This window comes from Charadrius vociferus, unplaced genomic scaffold, assembly GCF_000708025.1.
Source record: "Charadrius vociferus isolate BGI_N301 unplaced genomic scaffold, ASM70802v2 scaffold59, whole genome shotgun sequence".
Classification (NCBI taxonomy): domain Eukaryota; kingdom Metazoa; phylum Chordata; class Aves; order Charadriiformes; family Charadriidae; genus Charadrius; species Charadrius vociferus.
The window spans coordinates 3720089-3743355 of NW_009661371.1; the positions used below are offsets into that span (position 1 = coordinate 3720089).

A 23267-nucleotide genomic window follows, 5' to 3' on the forward strand; every position below is an offset into this window, starting at 1 on the left:
GAGAGAGGCAGCCTCTGCTTCTTAACAAGAATGAAAAAAATAAATAAATAAGATAAAAATGGAAAAAGCAGCTGGTGCCAAGGCTTTTGCGAGGTTTCCGCTGGCCTGGGGAAAACACTCGGGAAGTGTCTGTGGGATGGGAAGCAAATGGGAAACGCCCGGGGTGTGCAGTGCAGCAGTGGCGCCAGGGGCAGGGGGGGTGTCTCTGGCCTTTGGGGCACCAGCTTTCGCCCGGGAGAAGTTAAAATATTAAACTGAAGAGGACGTAATAAAGCACAGTCCTATGGATTGTGTTTAGTCATCTTTGCAAGGCCATTTCATTGCTGGCTCCTCAGTGAGAACACTGGATGTAAAATAGTCCTTTATGTTTAAATTCTGCAGATAAAATTAAATTTGCAAGCCTTTATCTTAACTAGCATTGAAATTATTTCTGTTTTATCTGTGCAAGGTCATAGAGGGCTTGCAGTTCTCTGCCTTGCTAGATGACTGGTTGGTAACATTTAACCAAGTTTAATGCAGTTGATACATGACATTTTTTTGTGAGGAATTCTGTTTCCAAGTTTCTGAGGATTTTGAGTTAGGCAGCCTCTTTTTGACATCAGTTTTATTTCTTAAACACATTGAAGCAAACTTGCACTTGAATCTGTTCCTCACTGTCATTCTCTTAACTTTGGGAAGGTACTTGACTCTCAGAAAATTGCCTCAGTTGATTCCATATCAGAGGTACCCCTGAGCAGACTCTCTCCCAAGGCAACTAAGTTCAAACTTTTTTTTTTTTTAAAAAGAACAAAAACATTTGTTTACTTTTTGTAGGTATGTGCTCCCATTTGCGATATCTAGCCCTACTAACATAAACCTCTTTCTTTGCTTTTGCCACAGACTGAAGGTTTCTCTGAAGCTTAATCTTCAGGATGAAGATCTCACTAGCAGTTTTCTTTTTCATCTCGTTCTCCTTATGGGTTGAAGAAGCCTATTCCAAAGAGAAGTCTTCAAAGAAAGGAAAGGGGAAAAAGAAGCAGTATCTATGTCCATCGTATGTTCCTTGTTTCTTTTATGCTTTTGTATGATGGCAATCCTGCCGTATTTTAACAGTGGAAATTATGTGGCAATTGAAGTAGAAAGTGATGCTTTCTGCTAAAAGAATGGCACTTGGGGCGGGAATGGGAGGAAGAGGGTTTGATCAGCATCATAGCTAAGTTCTGTCAATGCGTGTGTTTCTTCTGCAGCAAGTTCTCTGTTTTAATGAGAGAAAAAATAAAAGCCATAGCAAATCTTTCTTTATGGGGGATTCCAACCTTGCTATTTATGGGGACATTGTAATGTAGTGCCACAGTGTGATGCTGTCTAGCACTGTGTTGCAGGTGTGCTGAGGAAAGTGAGAAGGATGCAAAACTGTCATATTGGAATTCAGTTTCTTGTTAGCTTAGTTCGGTAAGAGAAGGCTTGTCCTACGCATATTCTCATGGCATGTTGAATAGAGCTAAGGTCTTCAGCATCTTCCATCAATGGTTTACAGTACTATAACTTTTACAGAGGTGGATTGATTGTTGCTATAAAGCATGCCCTTATGGAACAATCTCTCTGTAAAAATACAGAAATTAAAATCTGTGATTGCCCAGCTGAATAGAGAACGTATTCTGGACACCTATGATTACTTGATGTTAAAAATACTCCCTCTTTCTAATGCCTACCGTGGTTTAGGTTGTGATCCATAGGACAATGCAGAAGTTTTATTTGTGAGGGCCTTTTTTTTCATTTTCTTGGCCAGCCTAGCTCATCTTTTTAGTGTCATGGTGTAAACATCTCAGGGAAAGATTGATGGAATATAATAAGTTGCCAATAAGCATAGAAAAGCACTATGCCTGAACTGATAAAATTGTTTAGACAAATTTAAAACACATTTCTTCTTTGACGATAAAAGAAGACTGGAATATGAGACTGGCTATTTAACATTATTAGACTTTTTCTGAAGAAAAGAAAAAAATAAGTGGAATAACCATAAAGAAGCTATGTTTGAATAATACTTTTTAAAGTTCCCACTCTTTTTAAATATTGACAGTGATGGTTATTTGTAACCCAAAATTTTTAGAAAGTTTCTACATATGGAGAGTGTTTTCATTCTTTTCTTTGTATCAAACCAAAAAAATGAGGTGTGTCTTTGGCTTGAATACATTAAGATACAAGTCTCAAATGTGATCATGACTCATCTCAAATGACCCCTACCCATTCTATCCCCTTTGAATAGTTAAGTCGAGCTTTGTATTGAGCTTTTGGTCTGAGCTACCATGAGGATTTGTAGTAAGGAGTGAAATGTCGTAGTTCCCAGGACAGGTGTAAGCACTGAAGTCCTCAAAGTCAGTTACACAGCTGGGAACTGAATCCATATCTTCCACGGTCTCAGCAAAGCAGACAGCATTTCCCCCATGTTCTTGACATGATCTTAATTAGAATTCAAAACATTGATGTCATCTTATCTTGATAAGTGGGGCTTTTGTTTGTTTTTCTCTTAAGCACAGTATTTCCTGGTACCCTCCTCTTGATGCCAGTTGATTTTACAACCACTAAATACGATACCATTTGTCACCAATATACTTGAAAACCATTGAATAAATGCTATAATTTCCGAAGTGATACTTTTACATTCCAGCCAGTTGAAGCTTTCTGAGAACATACCAGCGGAATCCAGTATTTGTCTGATGTATCACGTGTGCAGCGTTGCTAGCTAGAATTAATTGCCGTAGCACTAAGCCCTCTTGGATTTTCTGAATAATGAACAAGTTGTCTGTATCTTACTTGGCTGAAATTCAGAGCTTGAGGGACAACTGCTTGTAATAGCGGGGTTTCAGGACTGCCGGTTTTGTGGCTACCACCTCGAAGACCTCTCACGTGAATGAGCAGTGAAAGTCAGTTCTGTCTTGCAGGGAAATTATCTAATGCTCTCTTAACTCAGGCTACTGATGGCAAACTTTCCATCATCAGCATCTTTTTGATAATCTTTCACAAAACTTCTGTACTTGGTGACATTCTGTGTTATAAAAAAGGCCGCCTACTCTTAATAATTTTTTTCCTGTGAAAAAAAAAAAAACAGTCAGGAATCTTTCCTCAGAAAAAAACCAAAACACAGTGCAGTGGAGTGGGAATTAAGTGGCACCATAAGGGTTGACCAAAAATACTCTCAAATGAAGTGGTTGAATGAGAAATTTACTAGTAAGCACAAGAGAAATCTTTTAGAAGAATGCATTGTCTCTTTTTTAAAGAAAAAAAATAGGATTTTGCATCATTTGTAAAATGGTACAAAGTCCTAATGAAAACATACATTTATAACTTAAAATCTTAATCTGGCTTCAATTTTCATTGGTAAGTGGTGCAATAAAATGTAAAGCTTCATTGTAACAAATGATTGCCTTTTTTTCCTTACAACATGTGAAAAGTTAAATTTTACCTCCTTAAGAGAACAGAAAACCCTACTAGTAATTACATAAGAAACAAGCTTCTCTTTACAAACTTTATAATGAAAGTCAAATGTATGCAAATAAATTTCCAGGAGAGATTTATGCTGAATCTGATGCTACTGCTTGAGTTCCGTAGTCTGATGTTAAGAAATGGATAAGACTGTTTTGGGACCTCAGCATGGATTTGTTTGTATGAAAATGGAGCATACTTGAACTTTTCCTTTTATGGCTCTCCAGAACACAAGCCTTTTACCAAATGTGCCCCTCTGACATTAATTTAACTACTATTAGAATAAAGGGAAGACAAACTGATTAGAAACCCCATAAAAAGTTCATTATTGTCTTGTAAACAGATATTCGCTTCCTTCAATTAGGAAAATTCTATTTTGTATCTTAGAGCAAAACCTCTTACTTGTGATTATTCATAATGCTGTACTTCTCAGTGTATTGTGTGACAGTGGCTTGACTGGCCGTCTTATTTTCATTTATTTCTGAAACTGTTTTTCCCAGTGTTTTTATTGAGGGGTTTCATGAATCTGGTGCTTGATTACTTGATTCTTACTTAATGCTTGCTCAGAACAGATGTAAGATTTCACTTCTTAGATTTAGATCACTTTGCTTCTTACCTCAGGCTTTCCAAATGACACACAGAGTAATTATACTTTTGTCTGATTCCTGAATGTCCATTGATTAACAAAGAGATTGATATATTTGGCCTAAAATCCTGTAACGGGGAGTATTGCAGCATAAATCCGAGAAGCTGGCTTGCACAGGTGCATAGCACAATAAAATACAAAGCTTTAGTGTAACAAAACTCTTTCCTTTTGTCTCTATGGAAAATATTAAAAAACAAACAACCACAAAACAGATCCACCTCTTCAAGAAAAATAATTAAGAATCTTGTGGATTACAGTCTTCTCTTTGCAAAGCTTATTTTGAAATTCAGTATCCTGAATACAGATATAGCTACAGATGGATTTAGTCACTTGATCTCTTTCTTGATCACAGACTACCCATCAGCTGTATTACCTCTGTCACTTACTTCTTATTAACTTCTTCATAATGCCTTATAATACCTGTTTCTGGTAAATATGTTGGCCACCTTGCTGTGACTTTTTCTAAGAGCACTGTTGAAAAATGTTTTCCCTTTTGTTATGTCATAATAAATACTCCAGTTATTTTATGGTGTGTGAGCTGCTGCTGTTATCCCCACAATCCTCAGTAGCCCAGAAGGCCTCTACTCAAAACTACTTGCAAGATCTCTGGATAAATGAAATCATAAGGAAAAGAAAGTTTGGCTATGATGGTGGTATAGAAGGCATAGAGGCGTAGGAGTGTCAAACAGCAGCTAACAAAATAATTAAAGACTGTGCTCATAATCACAACTATCCCTGTTAATTACAGTTTTAGTATGACTCAGCTGTTCACTTGCACAATGTTAATTTCTGAAGATCTCAGAGCGCCTCTAATGCTACAGCAATGCTAAGAGTGTAACCTCAATCACTAAATCTCATTCTTTTGTCTGGATATCAAGACTGTGCTTTTAAAAATAGCATCCCTCCTCACCTTTACGCATTTTTCCACATGGAGATTTATATCCATGTAGATGATTAACCAAATACTATATGATCTCTCTACAGACTTTTTTTTACCCACAAAGCAGGAGTACAAATCATATTTTGGCTTGTATTCAATAAAGCATATCAGCTACTTCAGAAACTGTGAAATGGCCCTCTAAGCCCTCCAGAAAACATGGCTTGTGCCATCTGCCAGGGCAGAAGCTTAGAAAGGTCACAGATGCCAAGGTTCAATAAACAGCTTCTTTTAAAAAACAACAACAGAAGACAGTGGAATTAGGAAAAAAAGCCTTTGATGTGTTTAAAACATTGAGTTGTATGAAAGCCTGTCCTAAAATTTCTTTTGGTTAACTGTCAGCTTCCGACGCGCTGTTCCTGTAAAGTAGAAGTTCAAAGTGCATCTTTTATCTTGTATCCTCTCCACCTTCCCCTGGACAAGGACTTTTTGTGATTATATCAAGCGTTTGAGTATGCATGGCCTCTCTATCTGTAGTATGTGATCATCCCTGAAATGTTAATGGTGGGAAAGTGGAATCATCTCTGTCTTCATTCCCATCTTGTAGAAGACACTGTTGATAGTTTGTGAACATTTTCATTTGTAGGTATGATGGGAGGGTTGATACAGTTTGTGGGAGAAGATGGAACGAAGTTGAAAGAAAAGCCTGAATTTTGTTGTGGAAGCAGTTACGTCTCACAGTCATTCTGAACATAAGTACATTGCAGAGCCCAGGTCTGGTTCCTATAAAAATTCCGTTGCCCCATAGTAACAGCAGTTGGTCAATGGTTTATTTACTCTGTGGCACGTAACTCTCATGGAAAGCCGTGATCCCGGACAGATAGGGCCATGTTCCAGGAGGTTTGGGAATTTTTTTTCAGAATGGATGACCGTGCTGGGGAGTAAAAGGTAAAGCTATGTAAGCAGAACTAAATTGTCTTGTAAAACAGTAGTCAAGCGTGGTAGGCTGGTTCTCGTTCAGTAATTTTCCCTCTCTGTAAGCAGTGTTTCGTCCATTCTGAACACTGTAGTGATGAGACACCACAATCATATGGTAAAGTTACAGACTTTGTATGTCATATACAGCTTCCAGACTCAGAAAATACTTGGATCTGCTGGTTAAATTACGCCCCCTAAACCTAAGCGCAAGGAAAACCATAGGACTAAATTCTGTTCTCAGCTCCACCAAGTGGAAAGACAAATTATATAGAATGTATCTCCACTTACACTTTCCACTTATATGTCCACTTGTACCACCATACAAGGTGGTTAGATTTCACCAAGATCCACGTATTGTCTCAGTACTTACTGTATTTGGAAAAAAAGCCTGGGACAAGGAACTGATGTGGATAAATTATTTTTAGAATGGCTGTAGTTCTGCTTAAACTGGATGCTGATCATGTTCCATGTCTGCATACAACATCAGTACACGACAGGATGCCTGTTATGCACAAGGGTGGCTCAGGTGGTGACTTTGGTAGCATGCAGAGATGCACAAGCTGGGAGCAAACAAGCTAATTTTAAGAAATGAAAGCATTGCTGTGAGCTTGCTGTGAGCAGTACTAGCCAGGCTGGAAGAAGGACCATACTCGCCTGGTTCTACTGGTTTGGGGGCTGCCGTCTCTGTGGCGGGCAGACGAATCAGCTTGCTCTTCTCAAGCTTAGGGAATAACAAGGCACTTCATAATACCGTATGAACTCTCCTTAAGGTGTCCAACCCCAGGAGTGTTGAACGTGAAACTAAAGCTGGACTCAGAGGTTTCTGATGGACAAGAGCAGAAGTAGTGACACTAACTGAGCTATTCCCACCACCCCGCTGCAGGAAGGCTGCTGACATGCCCGCATTAGGAGGCTGTGTTCTTTGGTCTGTCTACAGTAGGAGATGAAAGATGGGTTATTTCACCCTCACAATTCAGGGTTCACAATTCGAGGTGCCCAGTTTGACTTTCTCTTTAAGTTGCAGCATGAAGGAACCTTTCTCTCTGTTCACCACGCAGGATTACCTCCAAATTTAGGTACCGAAGTTACGCATCTAATTTTAGGTGTTTAGCTGTCAACTGCATTTGTGAGGGCACATTCAGAGTTCCATAGTTTTAATGTAATTTGAGTGGTATCACTTTGCATTGGAGGCATCGTAATTATTCTCCCTGGCAATAGAGATGTCACCCTGTAGAGTTATATAGTGTCTCTTTGATTTGTATTAACCTGTTTTTATGCTTTGAGTTATTGCACTCAGAAAACCAAATGCCTGCAAATCAGAACACTGTTTGTTTATATCAGGGAAATAGTACTTACAATATATGGTGAGATGACAGATAATTATGTTTCCCAAAACTTACTTTTCTCATTCTCGGATATATAATGCCATTTTACATGACAGAAATGTCAGTTTCCATCATATAGATTAGATAAACTGTACTAAAATCTGCTGTTTCATCATTATATAGTAATTGTTGTTGGAGATAACTGAACAGTGTGAGTTGGAATATATATTTTTGTCTGTCAGACAGTAATCTAGAACTATGCAGAGGCAAAGCTTGATGCTAGATTGTCCAAGCTGCGAGCTCTGAGCAAACGCCAATGATCAAATAAGCGTGCTACCTGACTGTCTGGACTGCAGTGTACTATAAGATGGTGTGTGAATTAACTTCCCTGTGACATGCCTTTTTTTTTTTTTTCCCCTGATTGTCATGCCATGAGTAACAAGTGTATTCATGTTCTCTTCGAAAATGAGAGATACTTCAGCATAATGGGATCTGAAGAATAGGGATCGGGGCATCAGGCAAATTAAAACAACAGAAAAGTTTTCCCTTCCCACTTGCACAGAATATTGTTTATATTCCTTTCCCCAATCATCCTCATGTAGCACTGCCTGTGATAAGGACTCCTTGTAACTTCAGGTCATGATAACCCAGAAAGTGATATAACGTTTTCTGACACATTTGCTTAACACAAATGTAAGGAAGCTGTATAAATGTTAAACCAAGTGTAATATATACTTCCTTTTGCCATGCATATCTGCTTGTCTACACTTCTGGATTTGGTTAATGAATTATGAAAATAATTATATTTTGTCATCAATTTAAAATGTTAACCACATTCCTCAAAGGCAGTGATAAAATGTGTACAGCTGCAGTGGAGATGGAGAAGATGGACACCTTAATGCATAACCTGTGAAATATGGTATTTAAAGTCATGCTTTTATTCATCAATGATAGGAGAAGTAACCCCTCAAATACTGGAGAGAGGCAAGTCACATCCCACAGACATGTCACAATGAAAGACTAATTGTACTTCGTTTTCTTTCTGGTTTTTGTGAACACTGTTTGTTTTCTCTTTTTTTTTTTTTTTCAGAAAAAAAGAGAAAACATACTTTGGTTTAGGGTTCTTTGTGGTTGTTTTTTGTCTTTCAAAATTGTTATTTAGGCAAAATTCTTGGTAAGGCAATTTCTAGCTTTACTATTACTTACTTTTAAATTCCCTTCATAGCAACTGTGAGACTTCTGTTGCTTTACGCTTTGGTATTCACCATATCTTGCTTAGAACTCACCAATTACTGTGAAGAGTGCTACTGCATTTCCGTTTCTTAATGCTTTCCAGCAGCTCTGCATAAATTCAACGCAAGTTGAAATAAATGTATTAAAATTACAACGCGTGTTGCAACTGGTGGAAATCTAAGGGAAATCTTAGGCTACTTATCAGCTTTTCACAAATGTGAAAATTGTAGATTGAATAAGAAAAAGTGGTAAGTAACTTCTCAATTCGTGTCAGTGTTGATATACAGAAATCGGAGACTCTTTAGCAAATTGAAGTACTGCTTCTTTTAGGAAGGGGGATCTCAGCTCAAACTCTTTTCCTCCTGTGTAGTCTACACATTTGCCTATCGTTAATTCATTCCAGAATGGCCAGTTAAGCAGGCGGTGGTAGCATCTTTAGGGAGATATCTTAGTGGCATGAATAGTCCCAGCCTCTTTCTCCAAGTGCCTAATCCGTGCCGTTCACTGTTTCCTTAAGTCATTCTGCTCATCTATCACTCTGAAAGTGGCATCACCTCTTAACTCACCAAAAGCTACACGTCATTTATTGCTTTGCAGGTGAAATTTAGGCATTTTGATCCGCAAACTCTCTGAAGGAAATCCAGTCCTTGTGACGATGTTTAGTCCGATGAGTACTATTCAATGACGGTAGTTCAATGACAGCATGCTGTAAAAAACCATAGTGAAAATATAACTGCTACTCAGCAGAGCTTTTTTCCCAGTAGCTATTCCAACCACTTCACTCAAAGTCACCTGTAAAAAGTAGCGATTAGGGACTCTCTGTGCAGGTTCTCCCAACTGGAAACAGCCAATGCTGTTGTATTTCACTTGGAATTTATATAAATGAGGATAAATGTGCGCACATGACACTTGTATAAGTTCAGAACGCTACCCAACAACTTACAAAAGATGTAATCATGAGGTTCTTTACCAGAAGGCAGTGCTGCCACCCATTCTTCATCCCATCACTGTCTTCCCAGCGCAGTGAATCTCCTTTGCCTAATTCGTGGATGACTTCTGAACAAACAGCCTGAACACATTTTTGTATTAACATACTTCTGCAGCGCAATTCAGATCTCACAAAACTACAGCCTTATTTCTCTTACTTGAAGAGACAAACGAACTTGGCAGCTGCATTTGACTTTCTTTTGCTCTTTGACACTCACTCATTTAATTTCTCAGACTTTTTTCCCCTTTTCCTCATTGTGTTTTATGAACATCTGTATTTAATGTATGTGTTCGTGTTGTCCTCTGTGGTTCAAATTACCATCATCACTATTTAATGACCTTCTTTGTATAATCCATAGCAGAAATTTTTAAAAAATAGGACTTAAATTTGTTCATTAGTTGTTGTTTGGGGTTTTTTTTTGGTATTTCTTTAATACTAGGCATATATGATTTAGAAAGAAACCCTATTTTTTGTGATAAGGCAACCCTCCATTTATAAATATCATTTCTGTAGGCATCAGATCTAGATGTTGTAGATGTTAAGATGTGCGACATAAAAGGAAGCAATGCCATGAACCTTTCTGTGTCAGATACCACTCTGTACATCTATCAGTGTACAGAGTGTTTTCCTGCCTTTTTAATAGTTAAATGAATGTTCTTTTCTGTCTTGTTCCTGCTACAAAATGGAAAATACTCTTAACGTTTGATTTTATGTTTTCCTATTGTCCAATTAGTGGTAACTAGAAAAAAAAAAACATACAAAGGTGGTTTATGGTATTTCTGTAGCAATCTGTTCATTGACAAAGGTCATCACTGAAAACTGAACACAAATCTCAACATTACAGAAATGAATTAGTTCTTTTGCATAACGATCCGAATTGAAGTCAAATATAAAAGCTATAGACACAACCCTGGGAGAATTGTTTGAAGGTGAATTTACCAATTATTTGAAGGGGTTAGAACACCTATTGCAATTTAATCACTTTAATATTAAATTAGCAGAGTTTTATTGTACACGGATTAAGGACATACTAGTGAAAGTTAACGTATGTTACTAAAAGTAAAAACATCCTTGCTGTATTAGTGGACCATTTATCTCTGGATAAATTCTGGTAGAACAAGTAGTTCACCTATGCAGTTGTTCAATGTCGCAGAGGTTTTAGTGCGTTTGCAAGAGATGTGCAGGGAATTATATACTGTAGCCACTTAATGCAGCTCCACAATTTTTTCTTGTCCTGTATGTTACAGTTTAAGCTGTACTCATGGATACACACTTTTTGGTTGCTACATCTTTGGGTAGCCTTCAGAATTCATACTAATCCTGCCAATGACTGGTGAGTAGTCCAAAATTTTAAGGAGAGTTGAGCAGTTATTTGCTGTTGTAGCTGAGTTTAGACATACTTTTCTCCCTCATGTATAACATCAAGCAAATATCAGCAAACAGTTAAACAGATATGCAGCTTTAGGTTTCAGAAATATCCTGAATACAACAGGGAAAAAAGAAGTCTGATTATTTTGTTTCTGAAGGATAAAATGATCAAAGGGTATCAAGGAGACTATGACAGAATAAAATGCAGTTATGTTATCATAAATGGTTGACAAGTTTTTAGTAATAGGGAACTCCTTCATAGCTTTATTTATAAATATTTTAGCTGTTAAATGTTAACTGAAGAGATTAAATGTCATTGTGAAGGCATAGTAAGTGCTACCAGATCTTGGTCAGTTGCTCCTTTTGTTTCCCTTATGGTTTGAGTTAAAACAGTTGATTTTAAAGTTGGGGTTATTCATAAAAACTTTGCAAGGGCTAGGATCTGGTCTCGTCTCCAGTTTTCAATCAAATAGTGAGATCATGCAGTGGAGACAATTAATTATTAATTAATTAATTTCCTAGTAGTAGATAAGGAAGATGCTGAACAGGAGCTACTATAATTGAATGTCTTAAAATCAGGATGTATGATACATTCATGCAGCCTTTTATTGTTTAAACTGGCCAAAAGCCTTTTTAAGAGTTAATATTTTCTTCAATAAACATTTGAATAATGAAGAAATCCCAGAGGACATGAAGGAAACTGAAGGATGAGAAGAAAACTAACAGTGAACCAAGTTGTTATGAAGAATAACTCATAGGTCTGTCAAACTGGGAAAGAATAATAAAAAAAAGAAATTAAGCAGGGTAAAGGCGGCAACGGCAGCTGATACTGATTATTGAAAACGTGGGAAATAAGCTGGATCATTTTTTAAAATATGTTCATACATTTCTCTACTAGAGTTAGTAGTGTCGGTGCATATGACTTGCCTCTGTAGGGTGCTTGTCTTTTATATGGCATCTTAGTTACTAAATTATAATGACAGAAAGTCAGCAGAGTAGTCATCATAAAATGAATGGAAAAGTGATTATAAGACAGGATTCAAAATTGGAAGACGTCACTGGACAGGTTCTACAGACAACATAAATTCATGTACGTGACATTATCAGCCTGTTGGGTGCTTAAAGTACTAGGGGTGGGGAGGGATGCACCCTCATTTACTTTTTACCTGTCACAGGTGCTTTTGAATTTTAGCGAGGGCTTTAATTTAACACCCAGCTCAATAACAGCAAGGTAAATGGAGATGTTTGAATTCCTCCTGCAAAACCAGTGGAGAGTCGGAGGCCTCGTTTTCCATAACAAAGCTTTTATTAGCACTTGAAAATGAGATTACGCAATGGCTCCCGCTCTCCCTGGAATAGCTGGCACTGGCCTGCCAGAGCGGGAGACTGCCAAAAGCCTCTGCATGGTTTGGCACCTACGAAGTGCCTGTCAGTTTACTTTTGTTCCTAATCTGACAGTCACTAAAAATAGTTCAGGTGGCTGCTTTCTGCTAAGGAAGAAACCGTGTCCCTCTGGCTATCTGTATTAGGAGGGAAGGGAACAATTAGTGAATTGCAGTTTGTTTACTGCCAAGTTCGCAGTTAACAGAGTATATAGGATATCTTTCGCGTTTGTCACAGTTTCTTGAAAAATACTGTCAGATCACAAGGAAAGGAAGACTATACAGTGTGGCACCTGAAAATACTGAACGTATTTTCCTCGTGAAATGGCATTTATGGCATGACTTTAAAATGTCTTAAGTTTAAGCACACAGTTGTTTCTGTCTTAATAGTAACTAATGCACTTTTTTTTACAGCCAGCAATCAGCTGAAGACCTTGCAAGAGTCCCTGTTAATTCTACCAGCAATATCTTGAATAGGCTATTGCTCAGTTACGACCCCAGGATAAGGCCTAATTTCAAAGGTTTGTTAGATATTTCAGCCTTTTTTTTAATCTTTGGAATTTAACTTTTGCTCTTCTCACACATAGCAAATTTACATAGAGATAATATTAATAACCTAAATTTCAGGGGTTGGTGGTGGTGGTTTTGTTTTTTTGTTTTAAATGGGAATTTCCCTAGATAGTGTGAAACTGCAGAAGATATTTACCTTTTTGAGCTGAAAGGTAATATGTTAGGATGTCATGATCATAATAGTATGTGATGCTTTGCTATTATTATTTTTATTATCATCATTATTATTATTCTTATTTTATAAAAAAAATTAAAGTAGAATTAGATTTTATAGAATAAGTTTTTATCTATACATTTCAGTTAGTCTTTAGTAGTATCTCCACTTTATGGTATTTTAAAACACCAAAATTTGCTGTAGAGCTGTACCACTATTTGGAAACCATACATTATTAAACCCTATAAAGATATGTTTTTAATACAGCTTACACACTTTTGAATTTCAAATAGGTAATGAATTTAAATACATTCTCTGAGTTTAAAACATCTCCCTGGTAGTCAAATGTCGTAGGAATCTTCCATGTAAGCAAATGTGATTTCCTTACATATGCAGAAAAGGTTGGAATACATATCCTCTGCAAAACCTCTAATAACTCATACAGCTGTATGTTATACTTTCTAGGAATTAGATTATTTCCCTGCTGGAAAAAGACATAGACAATTTTATTACATTACAGATACTGCATTTTACATAAGTCAGTTCTTTCTTTCTAAAATTTATATTTAATTATACATACATAAAGAGATATTCTAACATGCATGTCTAGTATGCTAAATTTGGAAATCTATAATCTTTATCATGCTTTTGAAGAGACCATTTTCAGATGTTCCGTTTATTTAAGTTTTATAAATGTATTAAACTCAGTTCTCAGCAAGTGCCCTGCTTTTTTCTTATTCTCTGTAGAATCTTATTTATATGTTTTCAGCACTGAGCCTTTTCAAAAAGAATAAATGTCCAGCCTCTGTTCTACCTGTTCTTCAGCATGAGAAATCACAAAGCATATTGCAGATTTCTTTATATTTTGATAACCCTGCTGGCAGTCTGGTAAGAATCAAGATGGAAGGAAAAGGGAGGACATGCGATGCTAACTCACAGGGAAGTGAAAGAAAAAGAACATTTTCTGACAAGTGGTTTGCCCATATTAAAACATTCCTCATGCATGAGTGATTTTCTTGGACGGCATGTCCTATCCTAATCTGGAAGAGATAGTACACCCTTGGCGACTAGTGGTGTAGTGGGGGCTCTGTCACATGCATCAGGTGTGAAAAAAAGTATTATGCTTATTGCATAACCAAAAGCACCACGTTTAACTGGTCTGGTTTAAAAAAAAAAAAAAAAAGCCCCCAAAAACCCAAACCAAAAACTGATTTAACGGAAAAAAGTGAAATTTTATCTTGGTGGTTTTCTGGTGAACCAAGAGAATGAGTTTGAATATATATATTAAATGTACACTGAAATATTGTATGCAGACAAGCAAACTATTAGATGAGGCATACATTACTTTCTCTTTGCTTACTTTATCAAAATAGTCATTGTATGTTGTTATATCTCTTATTGCTGAAAATAGGAAGAATTCCACTGAATTAAGTACTTGTAACAGTGTAAAGGAGATCAGATACATGCATGTAGTGTACATACTGACACTCTCAACATATAGGTGCTAAATAAAACCAGTGGACCATAATTAGTTCTCACAACCATCAGGCCACTTCTCCCTGCTTGGTGATAACTCTCTGTTAACACCAGATCAAATGACTGCCAATCAGTTCCCGCAGGGTGACAGAGGGCAGATGTAGCAGCTGTCACACCATCCCTCTTCAACTACAGGAATCCTGGCTGTGGAAAAGAGGAAAAAATCCAGTCCATCTTAATATCGTCACAGCTGCTGGCTTCTAGAAATTTTCCTTGGCAAATCGGTAACCATTGTGAAATGGAGGAGCTCTCTCTTGCACCAAGGCTAGGGAGCTGCGAAAGCTGCACGCAACAATTTTTATCTGCCTGTATTCGTACTTTACAGTTATGCACTTGACTTGCACAAAGAAGTATCCTTTTGCAACATAAGTAAATGTGTCATCATACATCATAAGCAGGTAATTTGGGATGGTAGATCGTCATTATGACCTTGACAGTTAAAAGCATCCACTGCTAGAAACATGTATTGCCTCTATCCATTACACTGCGTGCAGAAGTAATACTGCATTGTGCATTCTGCGGTAACAGAAAATCACGGAATTTGAAAATTATTCAAATTTATGATCTGTGAAATCCTTTAAGTTTAGCACTCTGGACTAAGGATTTTATTTTTTTTTCTGTTTTCTTATCACTAGGTTGAAAAAAGGTTTTGTGATTTCTGTTGGCTTTCAATGGAAATAGGTTAAACCACAGCTCTTGAAAACTGTGTATATGCTAACTTGAAAAGATAAAGTTGTATGACCCTATGAAAAAACATTTTACATTGTGATACCGGTATAAAGGAACTTTAAATGAAGGATAACACACCTTTACTGGATTGTTCAGTTCACTAGAAATCTTTTTTTTTTTAAAAGGCATTCCAGTTGATGTTGCCGTCAACATCTTCATTAACAGCTTTGGGTCAATTCAAGAGACAACTATGGTAAGACTGAAATGAAATTGATATAGCACACATGGAGATTTTCTTATTAAATTACATTTCAGGTTGAGGATTATGAGCTATAAAGTAGAGATAATTGTTATGTTTGTGGACACTGAGAATTGAGTTAATGGCGTTAGTGATAGACTGATTGTGCTTTATGTTATAAACTTGTTAATCTGTTTCACTCTATATTTGGCCACACATTGTCATAGCTTTTAGAATTTGATGTACATGAAAGGAAATCCATGGTTTCTAAGATGCAAGAAATGCACTTATTTCCATAAGTTATTAAGTTCAGAGGAATTAAGTAGTCTTCCTGAGAGTTAATATATAGGTTGGTTCATGTATCCCTAAAGAAAATACTAGGACTGTATACGGGAGGAAAAGAACACACATGCATAAGGCTGAAGCATACAGGTTCTCTGTTTTATGGAGTTCTGAGGATAGGCATAAATCATGGAGGAACAGAAGGAGAAAGAGTAAAGGAGTAAATTGTCACTGACCATACTCTTAGTCCTATTTATTTACCATGTGAGAGAGAGAAACTGAGGAGTGAAGTTTCTAAAAATGTGTTTCCACTTCAGTCAGAAAATTTCAACATGTCAATAACAGCACCAAATAATCCTCATTACAAACTTGACTTGTTTGTCAAATATCATTTTCAAAATAAAAAGTAATTTCAGCAAAGCCATTTCAAATATTTTGGGACTTGAAGATCTTTTTTGCAATGGTATTTCCAAAACATACGGTCAAAAATATTGAAAAGAAAAAAAGGCGTTTAATTGTTGAAGATGTTCTGACCTGATCAGGGTTTTTTTTATGTAAAAAAGAGGGGAGCACACTGTGTCGTGCCAGTACGTGGGAAGCCACAGCCAGGGCATGAACTAGAGTGGGAGTTCTGAGGCACTCCCTGAGCATCCCATTTAGAAATAACTTTGGTGATCTGCTGCATCCAAAGCATCGAGGCAGTTCCCAAAACCAGGCTGCTCTTTTTAATGCTGCGTCTAAGGCAGCATTCCCACTCATGCTGGCATAGAAGCAATAAACCATAATAAGGCTAATAGATAATAAAACACCTTTTGTTGTTGGTGGAAGTACCAACTTAAAATTCATTAAGTACCCACTTGAAATTCAGAAACAGCTTACACGATACCCTAATGACATTTCAGTAGGACTGCAGAGCCACTCAAAGTTAAACGTATGTGATGGCTGAAACAGCTTTTGAACAGCTTGGCCAGAAATTTCTGTTTCTTTAATTAGGAGCAAATAAAGTTTTAGATTTGATTGCAAATGATAGTAAGTCAACTAATAGCATTAGTGGGAAGTGATATTAAAACAAAGAATGTAAGTATGCTGAAGATACCTCAAGATTTATTTCCTGAAAACAAAAAAGAGACTGAAGTTTAAAGAGGGGCAGGGAGGAAGAGCAGGAAAGTAGGAGTGAGATAAGTGTCTAAGATGGCAGGTATATTAGGCCAGATGGCTCTTTCAAGTTTCTGAAATTTATTGCATGCTTTAAAAAGTGGCTTTTACAAAGGCTATTCTACAATTTACCCAGATCCAAATAATAACAAAACATGAATGTAAGGGGTGTGCTCTCCCCCCTCCACCACCTCAAATGAAGTGTGCTCTCTACAGCAATGCATGTGTGACTATCTGTGAATTCCCGATATGGTCACTCACAAATTTACTAGGAGGTTCTGTAAGATAAGTCATGCTCTCCTCCATATTTCAGAGTTTCAGACACCATCCTTACTTTAATTTATGCTTTTATTTAGATTTCTATGTCCAGCCAATCACATGCTAGCTAAGCGTGTTTATGTGAATTTTGGATTACTTCCTGGTTGCCTTAAAGCATCACAGGAAGCACTGACAAAAGGAACGGTCGATCTGTCCTTCCATAGATCACTTGGGGAGCTCTTCCTGCTGCAGTGGGCATTGGGTCCAGTGGACATTCAGGAACCACTGCTTTCATAGGGATAGCCATGTCTTCAGGTGGTCTGGGTGACACACTAGACAGTAGAAGCAAGTCCCTTAGACTAGGAAAAAACTTGTACCTACCTCCAGAATCACAGGAAAAGTGTTTTCTGGAGCTGAGGCACCAACTCTGTGAAGGACCAGAGGGGCCTCTTGCATTCAGAAAGGAGAGACATTTGCAGGCAGTAACAGAACTGCTGAAAAATGTTCCTCAGTGTTGGAGAGGGGAGTGGCTGTTTGCATCTCTACTGTCTCAGGCGGTGGTGAGAATAGCGATGAATATTGTTTTCTTGACTGTCTCTAAAGTTACCAGAAGCTACTAAACTGGTGGAGTGATACCATTACTGCTACCAAAATCTGTATCTTTCTAAGTATTTCACTCGATGAAGTATCATGATGATTCTTGTCTCTGTAGCCACCTCTGGCTGTAACAGCTGAATACATTTTGAAAAATCTATGTGGGGGTAAAGCATCCTGGTTTAGCCATCCTAAAGGTATGATTCCTTCTTTTGGGTGATGGAAGGGTGGAGAAAAATAACCGTGGGTGCCAGGTAGTTGGAAGTGAGGTGGTGGTAGAAGGCTTAACAAACAAATGTGTTGAGTGCCAGTGAGAAAAGGCGTGCTCATCTCCTTTCATTCAGAAGCGTGTTAAAAGAGATGCAGAAGAAAATAGCTTCAACAAGACATCCAGTATCCCACTCTTAGACTCTTCACTGAAATAGCCAGCTCTGGGATTAATGTCTGGAATGCCTAGCTAGTCAACAGGCTCCCACAGTGTCCCTCGCCTGGACATCGTGGTGGCTGGTTCCTCACATATCTCAAGAATCCCACAAAATTATTTTAAATTATTTTTTCCTTGCTGTCCTTCTGATCCCATGTCGGTTGCATTCTTAGCTATGCAGTTGGCTCATCCTCACCAAAAAAAGAGTAGAGATTACCTCCCACTGAGGTAGAGTCTACCTAGTTTTAAAAGAGAAGAGAATTTCTTTGTAGAAAAGCATTGATAGATTTGAAGTAATATTGGTTTGAAGCAAGATAAACCCATAAGGTGGATCCTATGCCTAGAAGCCTGTCTTGCTTTAATCAAGCCTTTGTGAAGAAACTGAAAGGCAAATGTTTGCTCTGTGTCTAGAAAGGGTAGTGTTCATGTTGTGTTGTTGAATACTTGAGAGAATTGCGACGTTTTCACACATGTCAAACAAGTTACCTGGAAAAACTAAAGAAAAAATTAGTTAAATGCAGAATGGATAAGAATTTGTACAGCTAAAACAGAGAAGAGCTTATACCAGAGCTGCTACCTTCCAGTAAGTTCCCGTTGTCTTGAATCCTGTAACTTGTTTCCTTCTAGCTCATTAGACTACTTGCCTAGGATCCCCATGCTAACTCTGCTTCTGATTCTGCTGATGTGTTTTTAGACTGCAGATTTGTGGGATAATATGTGATTATGTCACATTTAGTAACTGTTATAGACTGGACGACCAGTCAAGGATTCCTAGAGATAGCTCCTTTCTGGTATACATACCCATAGGGCTATAATACTTTAGCTGTGCTGATGATCTGACCCTCTGTCTACAGAATCTATATTCAAGGTTTTGCTTGCAGTGTAACCTTTCTTCACTGACTCAGATGGCAAAACACCACTTCCTCTTTCTCCTTTACTTTAAAGCCTTGCAGAAAGGTCTTTTTGATATTTATGTGTATGAAGGAAAATTCAGTTTCCTTATTTTAATCATAAAAATGCCATTTTCTGCTTTCTTAAAAGACAGTGCTATTACACTTCCTTTCTTTGTATGAGTGTAGTTCATGTAGAAAAAGCCTTTCCTGGTCTGCCATGTGCTCCAGTTTGCAAAGAGAGATGTATTGGTTATGCCCAGTTTCTGGCCTGAGGAGGTTTTCTGGCCACATGCCCACTGTTTAGTAGGTTGCATTTGAAATGTTTCCTAGAATGCCTCCCCTTTCAACCTCCTTGAAAACAACTTGCCTTCTGTTGGAGTTTCATGGGAAAACAAAGCCCTGCGGAATACTTCTGTGATCCTTTTTACCTACTGTGTCCTCCTAGCTCTAACGCTGATGAATATGTCTTCCACATCCCTCCCCCTAGTTTCAGGCTTTTTAGTTGCTATTTGACTCTCCCTTATTATAAAATGCTGATTATTCTGCAACATTCAAAGAATGTTTGTAAAATGTATAGGAGGAAGACCATGTGCTGCATGCAGACCATTCTTCAGCCCCTGTTGGGCCTAATTGTAGTGCAGATATTGAATCTTAGAATTCATTGCCCAGATTTGAGAGGACTGGTTGCAGACTTCTTTCAAAATATCACCAGTTCATAGTGTATACTGCTGCCATATGCTGTAATATTCTTCTAAAAAGAAGCCCGTCTGCACATCATTGGCTAGCCCCACTTTTGCATTCTGACATCACTTTGCTGCCTTCTACATTTTCTATATGTTTTATTTCTCAAGTGTATTGATGGCCTTCCTCTCCAAGTACACCCTGTCACAAATTTCTAGTCATTTAGGTAGATCTGAACCTACCTATTTTAAGTTAATGGCATTTTTCTCCCATTGACTTAAATGACAACAGAATCAAGTCTTAAAATGTCACAACGTCCCGTTGTTTGGTATATATAAATTCATTTGTAATAGAGCAAGGAAGGAAATAAAATAGCTTCCACCTGATCTTACTTCCAATTCTTATTTTGCCAGTGCATTCTGCTTTTCAGTGATGTAAACTTCTCCTTCTTCTGAATGGGTAAGCTGAAGGCAAGTGTTGGACACTGCTTATCATTTGCCTATGGCTTTGAGAAGGCATTTTATTTTGTTGAAATTAGGGTAATGCCTTTGTTTATGGGGAAATTAATTTTGGTGTGATGGGTAGTGTAATGCTTGTGAGCATGAATGGTATTTATCTCATCTGGTTTAAAGTAATTGTTTTCTGTGAAACAAGAAGTGCATATGGAATGGGAACTTCAGCAAGAAGCAAGTAAAGTAAATTTTCAATTACGTACATGTAATTGAAAAGATGCTTTCTGAGATAATGACCTGAATTCCCTCCTGTTCCGAAGCTTCTGTATGAGGGCCTTCCAGTACAAAGTCACTTCATACTAACTATTATTTATACGTGTTCTTTACCATAACAAGGTAACATGGGTCTTTGCATAAATCAGAGACAGACTACATATATTTTTTTTCAGAAATGGACTGCCAACAAGTAACATATCTCTCAGAACTATGCATATTACTAAATATTGCCTCAGTTCTTTCTACTTAGTTTTGATGTTTTGCTTTTCCTTACAATGCAGTAAGGAAAAATATTGCACAGTATAGTGGAATAAATAAATACCTGGGCTGATCTGACTGCTGGACTGGACATGGGAAAGTGGGCACCGTTTTCCAATTAACAGGATAAATCAAAGGGTAAATTATTCTGCATGAGGTCTTAGCCAAGTGAATTGCTTCCTCTTGGAGTTAGCATGACTGTCTCAATATGGCACTTGCTTTGGACTGTAAATGTACACATTATAGTAAGTACAACAGAAAAGAAGTCACATTGTATCAACAGAAAAATGTGGGAGAGGGTATTAACATGTAAAATAAACAATTTTATAAAATTAGTTTGCTATGCAGAACGCATTGACAAACCAAAAATATGTTGAGAATCTTCACTCACAGATTTCTAGAATTTTGCTACAATTGTAAAGCAATAGTATTGTTTTCACAGCTCTAAAAGACACAGCCCTTATCTCAGGATGCTTTGTATCTAATAGACAATTATGAAAAACAAAGCACACAATTGAAGACTACTAGGAAGATTGGAGATAAAAATTATCTTACATACATAATTTTGGTGTGGGGTTTTTTTTTATAACTTTAATTCAACAATACCTTTATTCTTTTTCTGTATGTGATCTGCCTAGTTTGCATGCACATAAAAAAGAGGCACTGGCCTAAATGCAAAAGTGAAAAGCAAAAAGACTTAGAGGTAAGACTGAAAAATCTTAAGTGACATACTGGGTCAGATTTTTCCTTTGGATGCACACAGCTTTCACTAAGGACAGAATGGGTGCGGGTATCGTTTTGCCCTGAGACATATGCTACTCCAATTCCCGCGGGCAAAATTAGGTTCTCATTGAGCGTGGCTCTACTACTGTCCATCCTTGATGTCTCTTTGAGACCTATTCTGTTTCTGCTTTCATACATGCTACCTCAGTACTTGCGTTGCAAGCTGGAATCAGTTTTCCTCAGTTACCAAAATAGTCCCAAATCACTATTACAAGGTCTGAGGCTGTATTCTGGGTGTGTAGTGTAAAATCTATTACCTACCTGGACTGTTTTCTGCTTTTATAGTGCGATATTTTGCCATCGGTGTGCCATTTACGCAAACGGAGAATAAGCTGGAATTTACACTCACAGGATATCCTGATAGAAGTGATATCGTGCCTGCTGCCTGCAGCAATTTAGTGTAGTCAAGCTATGGCCTCCCTCTGTCCTGCTGCATGCTTTTCTCTGTGCCTAGGTAACAGGGGGCTACTATCGAGGGGATGCGAAAATGATTCTGGGGGGACAATTTGGTACTTTTTTTAAAGAAAGTTACTGTATTCAGAACATGAGTGGGACATAATCTACGCGTTTGTAGTGAAGTCTACTAAACTTAACGCTTATTAATGTCATTTGAATAGTGATTACTGTCTTCGTGATATAAAAGGGCATAAATGGTTTTTCTCTTCAGAATCTGATAGAATGGTTTTCTTTCTCTGTGGGTTTTTGGCTAGACTTTTGGCTACTCTAATATTTATGTATTCTTCCCATCAGGATTATAGAGTCAACATCTTTCTAAGACAGAAGTGGAATGACCCCCGACTCAAACTGCCCAATGATTGGAGAGGTTCAGATACACTTACTGTGGACCCAACTATGTTTAAATGTCTTTGGAAGCCGGATTTATTCTTTGCAAATGAAAAAAATGCTAACTTCCATGATGTCACACAAGAAAATATCCTTCTTTTTATATTTCGAGATGGAGATGTCCTAGTCAGCATGAGGTATTTTACTGACATATTTCTACTGTTTTTTTAAATGACTTGGTATGAAGTATATATCCTGTGTTAGACTTAATAATGTAATACAGTTTATGACTATTATTTGAATTCATATGACAGTTTGTAAACAATACTACAATAAATTAAATGTGTATAAAGAAATCAGATGAAGACGTTTTAAAGCATGTCAGTTGATAGGACAGCAGGTACTAGATATTTGAAGTGTATGTACATTTATATGTCATGTTAAGCTAACACATTAAGTAAATTAGTATTATTGGAAACAAAAAATAAAATCTTTTGATAATTGCTTAGATTCTTGGAAGCATAATGAAATGGATAAGGTATCTGAAGTAAAGCCTTCAGCAAAACAATATAATTCACACACCACTTGAATTTCTACATCAACGAAAGAAAATGATGATTACTTACTAATGATATAGGGAAAGGCAGAAATTACATAATTTGTGAATATAAATGTTTTGTAAAAATACTGGGGCATAATCCTGATTAAGTTCTATGCCTTACTGGATATAGATGTTTTCAGAGGACACAAAAATATTGCTTAATATAATTGCAATTAACGCATACTTTTTTTGTGGTTTGACTTGGTTTGTCAAAAGTATACACTGTGCCATAAAAATAATGATCCACTGAAAATAGCAAATCGGTTGATTAAAAAGGATCTCACAGTGAGATAGAGATCTGTAGAGTTTATAGACACAATGATTCGTAGAGATGAGGCTCAGTTTCCTAACAGTGAGTGAATTTTCTTATGATGTGGACTGGAAAATACTACCCCAATAGA

General features: G+C 37.3%; 1 protein-coding gene across 2 annotated transcripts in view; it reads left to right on the forward strand.

Annotated features, from left to right (window-relative positions):
- The first annotated feature begins 881 nt into the window (after positions 1 to 881).
- The window catches only part of GLRB (glycine receptor, beta), a 50373-nt gene continuing 27987 nt past the window's right edge, over positions 882 to 23267 (forward strand). For both annotated transcript variants that reach the window (XM_009893710.1, XM_009893711.1), the window contains exons 1-4: positions 882 to 1033; positions 12674 to 12780; positions 15374 to 15441; positions 22233 to 22462. In XM_009893710.1, the coding sequence (XP_009892012.1) occupies positions 912 to 1033; positions 12674 to 12780; positions 15374 to 15441; positions 22233 to 22462 (527 nt within the window). In that variant the 5' untranslated portion in view covers positions 882 to 911. The remainder of the gene's footprint in view (positions 1034 to 12673; positions 12781 to 15373; positions 15442 to 22232; positions 22463 to 23267) is intronic.